At 41.3% G+C, this 11784-nt stretch overlaps 1 protein-coding gene across 1 annotated transcript; it reads right to left on the reverse strand.

Moving 5' to 3' along the window:
- Nucleotides 1–1314: 1314 nt before the first annotated feature.
- Nucleotides 1315–10058, reverse strand: Ddx20 (DEAD-box helicase 20). Its single transcript, XM_034501143.1, has 11 exons — nt 9446–10058; nt 8980–9074; nt 7018–7186; nt 6314–6428; nt 6053–6195; nt 5777–5915; nt 5616–5674; nt 4078–4160; nt 3584–3689; nt 3377–3478; nt 1315–2752 (listed from the first exon to the last, which is right to left on the reverse strand). Exons 1-11 carry the CDS (start codon nt 9744–9746, stop codon nt 1590–1592), a joined length of 2475 nt encoding a protein of 824 aa, XP_034357034.1. The 5' UTR covers nt 9747–10058; the 3' UTR covers nt 1315–1589.
- Nucleotides 10059–11784: the final 1726 nt, after the last annotated feature.

The raw sequence follows: 11784 nt of genomic DNA on the forward strand, positions 1-11784 counted from the left end.
GAGGTTAAGTTCAATTACATAGTAACAACAAGACCTTATTTAAGTGTGAAATTAAAATCTCTAAATCTTAGTAATACATTGGACCTAATCTAGGTTTGCTAAATTATTTCATGTAACTTCACAACACATGTATAGTATAGATATGTCCACTTATGACCATGCCAAATCACCGAAATCCAAGCTGAGCAGTTTAAGTGTATATATATCCTAGGAACATTCCTTATTAAATGACAATGGCAATGGGTATCTGCTGACATTAGGATAAAGAGTCTACACTGCTGTATATACACAGTGAAGAACTTTCCTTTTTTAAAGTGTCTAGACTGCTCAATACATAAGAGATTCTCTTACCTAAATGCCAGTTCACAGCAAGATCCCAGACTGAGAAGTTTAGTGACTACAGAATGCTTAACCTAACTTTTCTAAATCATTTTAGAGGTACTACCATCTCAGAAAAATGATAGATCTCCTTAGATCCTAGTATTCAAGAAAAAAAAAAAGAGGAAAAAAAAAAAGAAAAGAAAATTCTCTAACACAGATTAACAAGATTAGGACATACTATGGGACGATTCAGAACAGAATGAACTCATCTTCCATCAAACACTAAACACTCAAGAGCTAGAACCTTCCATTAGTCTACCAGCAGCAAAGTAGTAGGTCTGCATCTATGCAACCCAGGTCAAGTCTCAACCAGGGTTGCATAAATACACTTCTGAGGACCTATGGGCCCTTTGAAATTCTGTTCAAAATCCCACTAAGAAATGAGAAATTTTCTGGAGTCAACCTGTCTATAGCTTCTAAAAGGCTTAGAACCCAAGACACAAGAGGACAAGCTACCCCTTACATAAGCAGAAGGTAACCACAGACAACGCTGACCTACTTAATACAGTGAAATGGGTGTTTTCACAGCTTCGTCAGGAAGATGAACAGAAAGCACTCAGCACATTTACCTAAACCTGTTTTCATGGCTAACAAAACTACCACTGGAAGCAGAGAACATTAAAAAAATTCCTTCCTGCCTAAACATCAAGGATCTACCATGATAAAATTTCCACAAAAATGCAGCAATAGAGAAATGCAATACACGTCCTGGAGAGATGGCTCAGAAGTTAAGAGCACTAAGAAGAGTTTTAGAGTGAAGTTCAATTCCCAGCAATCATATGCTGGCTCATAACTATCTATGAGATCTGGTGCCCTCTTCTGGCCTGCAGGCATACATACGGGTAGAATGCTCTACACATAAGTCTATTTAAAATAAAGAAAATGTAGTGCAATCCTTCTGTAAGAAACTCAACAGAATAGACTGACATTACATTCAAATTTTAACTGTTTTTATTTTGTTTCTTAAGTAAGGAGTGGCATAAGTCACCTTTTTAAAGATTTCTTTTGGGAACAGCCTACATGAAGTGGCACCTTGGGGGTCTTTAGATCCAAGTTCTAAAAATAATCTGAAAAATAGTTGTGCCCCAGTAGAAAGCCTCAAGTCCTCTCAAGTTCCTCCAAAATGCCACCAAACCCCACTTGCTCTCAGTGAAGAATGCATATCCAATTATCTGTTGACAGTCAGTAGTCTCAGGCACATGCTAACCTCACTGGTTACCACGCATCATCTCTTGTAGATACACTGTATTCATATGATAGGCAGCCATCCAGCTCGGGTGTCTCTGAGCATTCCAATAGTATGAATGGGAAGCCGCAGCATAATACTCTTGCCACGCCCTGTAATATGCTCTCCAGTACTCCTCATAATCCTGGTAGGTATCAGAAAAACTCACATTTGTTTCCCTGCGACAGTCATACCAGCCCTCTTCCTGGGGTGCTGTCTGTACTCTGTAAGAGGAGCGCCGAGGTGGGTTTCTCCGACTTTGCTTAGACCTTTGGTTAGCTCCTTCTTTATGCCTTGCCTTTACCTGGGTTTCAGGGGATTCTTGATACTCCACTTGAGTCGAGGTCTCGTTTCCATTCTGAACTTGTTCCAAAGAGAGAGGGCCGCCCACAGGAGTACACTCAGAGTCTTTCAACTGAGTGTCTGAAGAGCCTTCCAGGTAAGACTTATTGCCTTTGCTCTGGGAAGAAGTCCTTGAGCTGCAAGAATCGCTGTCACTCTCTGAGTCTCCAGACTGGCTACTACTCACCAACATCTGTGCTCTATCTTCAGAAACCCTATTTCTCACAAAGCCATTCTGAGGATTCACAGTCTGAGCCTCGGGTCCTGTGTAGTGCCGGATAATTTCCACAGGTTTCTCTAACCCCTCTTTAATATAGTGCTCATAATCTTCTACCAGTTCTGCAAAAGTCAAAGTACATGGCTGATGGACTTTAAAAGAAGACAGACAAGGAATTTTAGGGAGTGACCCAGGTGAGGTATCTTTGGCCTGATGCTGGCTGTTACTGGAGGAGTCCTCAATAGAGGTCTGAACAGAATTCTTAACTTGCTCTTCCAGCTGTGTGGTACAGCCCAACTCTTGTGGTGGAGCTGCCTTTTCTATGATTCCACACTCTGAGTGGCTTTTCACAGGAAGCTTTTGTTTGCTGTGTTTTGATTTGGCTGAGAGTGTAGATACAGAAGTAGTTCTGGGGGAAGGCACCTGGTTACCAGGAGTTCTTTGAGACTGGAAGGCTCTCTCTAGTTTTTGAACTTGCTTTCTGGGGGACTGGGTAGATATACTTGGTGAGCTACAAGGACGCATCATAGCTTTAACTTCCACATCCCACTCCAAGCAGTCTTCCATCAGGCCAGGAGGAATAGGATCTACATAAAAGAATAAGAACATTCTCAGCCCAGGCATGGTAGTGTACACCTTTAATCCCAGCACTACAGGCAGGTGAATCTTTGTGAGCTAGAAGCCAGTCTGGTCTAAACATTATGTGCCAGGCCAGGCAAGGCTACATAGTAAGGCTGTCTCAAAAATAAAATAAAAGTGCAAAGCTCATAACTATACAGTAGAATATTTTTCATGTGTCAAGTAGTTAGCTTGAAATCTCTACTTATCAGTTGTTAACACTTTTACTTAACCTACATGTTAAAGTATGCCTAGTCTATAAGACACAGATTAGCAATACTGTGTACTTCACAGGCTAGTGGTAAGAATTAATGAATGAACACATACAGTAGATGCTATCGTTTTTAATATGCCTATATTATCACTACAACTATAAGAATGTCAAAACTTTTGACTAATGGGCATGGTAGTGTACATCTTTAATCCCAGCATTCAGGAGACAAAGGAGAGGAGATCTCTGTGAGTTTAAAACCAACCTGGTCTAAATAGTGGGTTCTAGGACAGCCAGAGCTACATAAAGAGACCCTGCCTCAAAATAATAAGCAATAATAAATATAATAGTAAAAGAATGTCAAAAGGAAACAAACACATACCTGGTAAAGGGAGAAGGTTGATATTACATTTCTGGGCAATTTTCATCATCATATTTTCTTCTTCCCCTCTACAACAGTAGGTCACTGTCAGCCCCAATGTACCTAAGAATAAGGAATGACATAGTAACTCATTTCCACAGAAACAATAGTCCAAGTACCTTTCATATCAGTCTTCTTATTAAAGCACCAAACTTCCTTGTTCCTTACCAAAACGGCCAGCTCTGCCAATCCGATGCATGTAAGTCTCCCAGTCTAACGGCACATCCAGATTTACAACTAGATTCACCTTCTCCGCATCAATCCCACGGGAAGTCTTAAAGATAATTGTTTGTATTAATTACAGGATGGCTACTAATGCACACTATGTATGCCCTTCTGATATAACCAAAAGCCAAATTTAAAATGGGCAAATATTTAGGATTCAAAGAAAGAATCTATTTCTAGTAACTAGGACTAAACTTATTTCAAAACAAATATTAAACATTAAAGACATTTTTTAAAAAGCACTTTCCCCAGATCTAGAAAGATAACTTTTATCTCTGGTACTTTTTAGGGTTAGGGGGTTAGGGGATTAGGGGGTTAGGGTTAGGGGTTAAGGTTTAGGGTTAGATACTTGTTAGGTACCTACATGAAACAGGACAGCAATCTGATAACAACGCATGACAAGATCAACAGTCACCCAAATCAAGTAGGAGATTTACCAAATCTGTAGAAATGAGGACTCTGCAATGAAACTGCTTCAGTTTAGCCATAGCATCAAGGCGCTGATTCTGATTCATGTTACCTAAAAAGACCCCACCCCCCAAAAAAGTCATTTTAAAAACACCTAAGCGAAGCAGATACAGTGGCATACACTTGCTATGTCATCCTAACATTCAAGAGGCTGAAGTAGAAAAAGCCAGAGTTCAAGGCCAGCATAGACTCTGTAGATCCCATCTCAAAACATCAACAAAAACTTAAGCTAAGATATATTTATCAAATCCACAATAAGCAAGAATCATAATTTCCAGTTTTAATGTTTTAAAAAAAATACCAACCAGTTAATTCTGTTCTGTGCAAATTTGAGTACTAAAATCTAAAGTCCATATTTTTCAAAGTATGATTTAGATTATTAATTTGAAAATCAAATATCAATTTTAAATGATTAGAAGAAAAATGTTCTTCCCAATTCTTTACAATTCTTTTTTAAAGCTTTGTGAGTCTGTATGTGCTATGTATCTGACAGTAAATGTTCCTCCTAACTATTTACAAATCTTGTTTTTAAGATCTGTGAGTCTGTGTGTGCTTGTGTCTGTGTCTGACTGTATGCAGCTGCATGTGCCTATGCACACAGAGGCTAGGAGAGGGCATCAGATCCCCAGGAGCAAGAATACTACTTGGCTTGTCATATGGATGCTGAGATCCAAATTCCTGTGCACAGGATTGCACAGGAAGGGCTTTTAACACTGAACCCTTTCTACAGCCCACAAATCTGGTTCTGAAATGTGATCCAGAGTTAAGCTATCAGCTCATTAAGAAATAGTCTCCCCAATACTGAGCATATTCCAGCTAAATTACACTACAACATATAAAACAAAGGATCTCATTGACCAAAAATTGCTTTAAGTCTTTTCTATTAACCCAGCAATTAATAAACTCTGTGGATGAAATGAGTCACTTTGCCTTCCACAGACAATGCATTAAGTCAATTCACAGGCCAGAGGTACAGCCAGTAGGAGACCACTTACATATAAAAGACCAAGTCTGATGGTAGGGAGTAGGGAGTGGAGAAGACAGATCAAAACTCAGCTAGTCTTAGCTTGTTTTCTATGCAGCCTATGCTGGCCTAAAACTTAACGTACGCAAATATGGTCTTAAACCCATGACCTTCCTGCCTTTGACTCTAGAGTACAGGCAACACCATACCTTCTTTAACTTCTAGCATTTTAATAGTTTGATTATATTGAAGAAACAAACTATATTTCAAGACAATGTAAATATAACTCAGATTTTATATAAAAATTTAAGTATTTCTGATCACTGATTTTCTAAAATTACTAAATTGTTACTATACACCAAGTTACTCCTTCAAAACAAACATACACACACAAAAAAAAGGAAAAAAACAAAAAAACCAGGAGACTGACATGATGAGTGCAACCTCACACTCTGGAGACAATTTGAGATGTGATGTTTTTTTCTCTCTTGACATGGAAGGCTTCAAGGCAATACATTAAACAAAAGCATGTGCTGAACTTGCCTGAAATGCATTCAGTAGGAAAACCTTTAGAAGACAGGATATCAGCCAAATGTTGAGCTCTACAAACAAAAGAAAAGAAGACTTACGACTTTCAACTACTGCCCCATACCTATTCTTTAGTTTTTAAGTTCCCTAGATTAAGTTATATATATATATATTACCTGCTGTGCAAATTAGAAAACACCAACGCTTGATTAAATGGGACTTTACTAAAAAGTTCCTGTAAGTGCAGAGTCTTTTCCTCAAAAATCTTATGAGCCAAAGGATAAGAATTGACAACTTGGTAGTACTGCTTCAAACCTATAAAGAAGTCAAGAGTCCCAGTTAAAACAAATACATCTGGTAAATTCCAATAGCAACTATGATGTGGAAATAGCCAATGAGACCAGGGAAAGCTCCAGGACATCACAAACTAGTAACGTAAAACCTATACATACCTATGAGACTTGGATCACTGGGATTCAATCTTACAAAAGTGGGATCTCTCATATACCTTGTCAAAGCATTAGCCAAAACTTCAGGGTAAGTAGCAGATACTGCCAACATCTGTTTACTGGCAGGTAATGAGGAGTAAATCCAACTGGAAAAACATAGGAAAACATACACCATGAAAACTATGCAGACAGCAAACACTACCTGGAAAAGCTAAAGACAAATGCTTTGGTGCAACATGTTTAAAAACAGGTTAGTTTTCTTACTTTATTTGTTCCTGGAAACTGCCTTCTTCTAAAAGCTTATCTGCTTCGTCAAGAATAAAGAGACGGATACTGCCCGGATTCAGGTAGTCAAGCTCTATGAGCTGTTTAATTCTACCTGTATGGCAGGGAAACAACAAACCTGTCATAAACACTTACGACATATCAAATCTGTACAAACCTCAGGAGTGCTTTACTATATTTATTCACAGTTATTCACAGTTATATTCAGTTTCCTCACAGTGTACCATCACATACCACTCATGATCTTAGTAATCTTATGTTTTCATCTTGTCTGAATCCATTCTTCTTTCCCTCACTTTTCATCACTGATAAATATGGAAAACAAACATTACTGCTATCAAAATACTTGAATGCTATGGCACTGAATCCTAGATTCTGATTCTAGTGATTTATGAGCAAATTAGCAGAGAGAACAGCAAAAGAAACCTCAATCCATGGCTTAAACAGGTTTCCTAAAGTCACTTCAAGTCTCAGAAGCCTATCCCATGTGTATTCTCCATCACTCTTTAGAATGGAGATGAACAGATTCTGCTGATAACCCAGTCATGTGTCTCTCTGGTCTAATGCTCTTCATTTATGCTGAAAGTAATTATTCCCACCATCAAAACTCCTGTTTGTTTATTGTCATGTTCACTGTTCTATTCTTCAAGAACTTCAGCTACCAACAGGTATTAATGACTTACCAGGAGATCCAACAGCAATATGACACTTTTTAAGTCTGGTTTTGTCTTGTGATAATGGAGTCCCTCCAATAAAGACATGACATTCTAATCCTTCCATTTTTATTCCAATGGCTGTGATAACAGAGTGTATCTGAACAGCAATTTCTCTTGTGGGAGCCAATATCAAAATCTAAAATAAATTGCAAAACATTATTTTAACAAGTCAGAGGAATACATTTGAGTAATACATTCACTGTGACACACTACTTTTTATTTTAAAATAAGAGAAAGTACCTCATTTATTTATTCAGTTAACACTTATTAAGAACCCACTAGGCCAGGCATGGTGGTACACTCTTTAATTCCAGGACGTGAGAAGCAGAGGCACTTTGAATCTCTATGAGTCCCAGGCCAGGCTGGTCTGCAAAATTGGGTTCCAGACAGCCAGAGCTGTTAAACAGAGAAACTCTGCCCCAAAAACAAAACAAACAACAAACAAACAAATATAGGAGTGTTGGCATCCCCAGGTGATTCTACTACCCTGGAAGCAGAGACAGGGTTGCCTCAAGTTGAAGACTGGTCTATGTTCCAGGTTTCTATTCCATATGTGCCTGCCTCAAACAAACAAACATTTTAAGAGCCCCCATAAGGAAGTCACATTAGAGAAGAAACCTAAATATACAGCAGAGCTGGCTGTGGGACACACTAGCGCTTCAGGAAGAGAAACTGCAAATTCAAAAGTACTGAGATATACATGAAGAACAGCAGAAAGACGTATGTACTCTTTATTGTTGTTTTAGTGACAGTTTCTCTGTGCAGCAGTTCTGGCTATCCTTGAACTCTCTGTAGATCTGCCTGCCTCTGCTTCCCGAGTGCTGGGATTAAAGGTGTGTGAGAGGAATCTCAAAGCTAACTCCAAAGGTTAGGTACCAAAGGCCCTGAGAGCCACACAGAACATACTGCAATGTAACTACTAAAAATAAACAAACCAAAAAAAAAAAAAAAAAAAAAAAAGACTGGGAAATGAAACTTTTTAAAAAGTCCCTTAACTCTAGGTACATGTTTTTGTTACTTTATTCTCTTTTTTTCTTCTGATTTTTCCCAATTATAAAAAATTATTATATAGTATTACTTTGATACACACAGACACTTATTATTTTAACAATATAAAGACCTTTATGAAAAATATAAATTTTACTCAAGTTTGGGATTTCATCTGCTGCCAAGTATCACAAAGCCAAACCTCTCAAACACACAAATAGACTAGCCAATGTCCTTAAAAAGTATACCCGGTATCTCCCAGGGTTTGGTAGACATAGAACTCAAAGATTCCAGTCAACAAATATAAGAATCCTGGGTTTAAGGAACTACTAGTAAAGATCCATCATCACAAAAGGCACACCTTGAACTTAAAATGAAGTCAGACATCACTACAACAGTCCAGAAGACAGCATAGGGGTCACATCTAATTCACTGTTTAATCCCCAGTGCCTAAGGCAGTATTTATATGTAACACTGGCTGAACACAGTTTTTAAAGAATAATCCCCCAAACCCAAATCGACTAATTTGAGTAAGGCAATCTCAAAACCATTCCAAGCCAACCTAGAAAAGTAAGAGATCAATACAACACATACACAAGGCTTTAAGAACCATCTGAAATTTCTGCCACAGCAGAGTATATAATCCAGAACGTTTACCTTCTATGTCTAACTCCAATCTAGTCAGTAAGTAAAAGAATTAATTGTATGATTCCAACTGACAGTCAAGATGTAATTATTACAGAAAATTCCAAATTTAAAATACTAATAATGATATTCCTGACCACAACTCACCGATGTTACCATCTGGTTTACTTCTGTAACTTTCATGTGCTTTGGTTCCCCTTCATCAAACTCACCATCTCGAGGAGTTACTAGTTTTTCATGACTCTCCATAGAGTCCACGTGCTACACACACCCTTCTGGATCCTGAGTTAAACTCACCTGAGTACTGTAGTTTTCAAGAATAAGAGAGTCCAGAGCAATGGTGGAGAATACACAAGTTTTTCCTGTGCCAGACTTAGCTTGAACAATTAAATCTGAGGAAGAAAAAAAAATTATATATATATATATCATTACCTAGATTCACTGAAGCTCCAGATACCAAATATGGGAAAAAGAGAAATGAACAGGTAGGTTCTCCCCTACGAGCACCTAGTTGCCGCCTGTATTTTTAGTTGACTCTCAAACCTGCAGGAGTGCTTGATAGCTCAGTATCTTAACCACCGAGCTATTTCTCCAGCCTCTTGCCCCCTGAATCTCTACCGCTTTCCAACTTGGACTCCATGCTAAAAAAGCCTTTACTACCTTCAAATTCAATTGCGCGCCTAGAACCTGACCGAGCCCCGCAATGGCGCGGCCCCGGAGCTCTCCGGGGCCACGCCGTCCCCTCCCCACGGCTGGTCCTCACCGAGCCCGCAGCGCCCCAGCGGGATGGCCTTGAGCTGCACCGGAGAGGGTCTCTCGAAGCCGGCCGCCCGCAGCCCCTCCAGCACCGGCCGCGACAGCAGCAGCGACTCGAAGTCCGCGGGCTCCGCCAGTACCACGTCCCCCGTACGTGTGCGCGGCCCGCCGATGTCGTGAGCCGTCCGCAGGTTCCACGGGGAGGCGGGAGTGGGCTCCGCAGCCTGCTCCGGCGCAGCCGCACGCTCCGCCGCCATAGCGGACTCGGAGGTTGTCAAGGCCGCTGGGGCTTCAAACGCCGCCGCCATGGTAGCCGCGCCTCCAGATCTCGCGATACTTAGAATTGAGGCGGGGCTCCTGGGAGCGAGAAGGAGAAAAACTTTATTGGCAATTTCCCCGAGAAGACACGGACACGCCTGGAGGCGGAGGGGAAGAACGGAAGTCGGAGGCTGACACTCTGTGGCGGGGTGGGGGGGAAATGTAGCCTGAGGAAGAGGCGGGAAGAGCGAGGGAAGATTAGGCTACCAGTGTGTTGCCGCCTGCGGCCTGCAGAGGGCGTCGCGTGCCCTTGGTGGGCGCTGCCCGCCGCCCGCCGCCCGCCGCCCGCCTCCCGCGGCTCTGAAGGACTAGGCGCGTGGCGCCCCTCCGGAATCGAGCGCCCGGGGCGCGTTTTGTGACGTAGCTCGCGAGTCGGTCGCCGCCGGGGCTCGAGTCGGCTCCCTGGGTCGAGCTCGGCTGTAGCCACGCCGAAGTCTGCGCTCTGCGCACCCTTTCCCACGGTCCCTCAGTGCTCGCAGACAGCGCCCGGGAACACAGCGTGACGGGCTTTTAGCAAGCTAGCACAGCCCTGTCACGTCTGTGCCCCCGGTGCTTAGCACAGTGCGGAGCGCGTGACGGGAGTCTCCTCGGGTTTAAGTGGAAGCCTGAACTGGATGCCAACTCCGAGGCTTCGCTTGATCGCTCTCTCGAAACTGCAGGCTAATAGACGTCTCGGGTTTAACGGATCTTTTGTGCGCCCTTCCTCCCGTTCTCGGGTGGGCAAGTAGCACACACACCACTTTCCCTTCCTCTAGACCCGCTCATGGGTCACCGTGTCAAAAGAGGCCTTTCTTGAAATCTTAAGTCGCTTCCATCCTGACTGCTTCCTGGCCTTTCCCATTATTCCCACCCCACTATCCCCACGTTTGATTATTTGCTTTGGTTTGATTAGCTTAGTTAGTTGGCGGGTTGGTTGGTTTGTTTTCTAAATCAGAGTCTCCCTGTGCCGCTCAGGCTGGCCTCAAATTGGAAATCCTCCTGGCTCAACTTTTCAAATACTGAGATGACAGGTGTGTGTCACCATACCCGGTCAGTTTCTTCATGATACAACTACCTAAAATGTTTATTGTCTCCTCCACTTTCCATGAAGATAGAAAGCTATTCTGATTTGTTCCCTTCTGTTTCTGGTAGGAGAAATGCAATCTGACACGTCCTAAACAATACTGTTTTGTTTTGTTTTGTTTTGTTTTGTTTTGTTTTGTTTTGTTTTGTTTTGAAAGAGCTCTTAGAACAAAGCTTTAGTCATGCTTCCAAATTTAAGCATATCTGTATTACTTTTCTCATTGATGGTGATGGACTGAGCCTCAGAACCTGTAAACCAACGTCAATAAATGTCCTTTAAAAGAGTTGCCTTGGTCATAGTGTCTCTTTACAGCAATGGAAACCCTAAGACAAATGCTATTTGCTTAGAAATTAACAAAGCACTAAGCAAACAGCCACTATAAAGCTCTCAAGGTTCCTCTTAGTTGCCCACATCTTTCACCCACCTAATTCACAAATGACAAATCTGAGAATCCCTTTTTGCTTTGCCCTCACCCTCTTTCTAACAAATTACTGTCAAATAATTTTGTCTCCAGATGTTTCATCCACTCCTTTTCAATCTCCATAGTACCTACCCTTGGTCTTTTGGTCATCCTAACTATTGCAAAACCCTTCTAGATTGGCTTCCCAGTCCAGAATCTTCTCTATCCAGACCACAGACCTCAGAGACCCAGAAATTGCTTTCTTTATCTTTCTTTTTCTTAAGAGTTGGACCCATGATGTAGGCATACTAAGCAAACACTTTACCATTTGACCACATTCCCAGTTGAGTAAAATTCATTCCTCACTTCTTCCTTCTGCTCTTAGTTTCTTTTCCTGTTGCTATGACAAAAGCAACTTTAAGGAAAAGGGGGTTTTATTTTGTTTTTGTTTTTCTGAATCATAGTTCAAGATATAGTCAATTATGGTGGGACAGTCAAGGTAGAGGAACTTGAAGTATCTGGTCACATTACATCCGCTTTCAGGAAGCAAAGGCTATTTGCAAGT

Source organism: Arvicanthis niloticus, chromosome 4 (genome assembly GCF_011762505.2).
Source record: "Arvicanthis niloticus isolate mArvNil1 chromosome 4, mArvNil1.pat.X, whole genome shotgun sequence".
In the NCBI taxonomy this organism is placed as follows: domain Eukaryota; kingdom Metazoa; phylum Chordata; class Mammalia; order Rodentia; family Muridae; genus Arvicanthis; species Arvicanthis niloticus.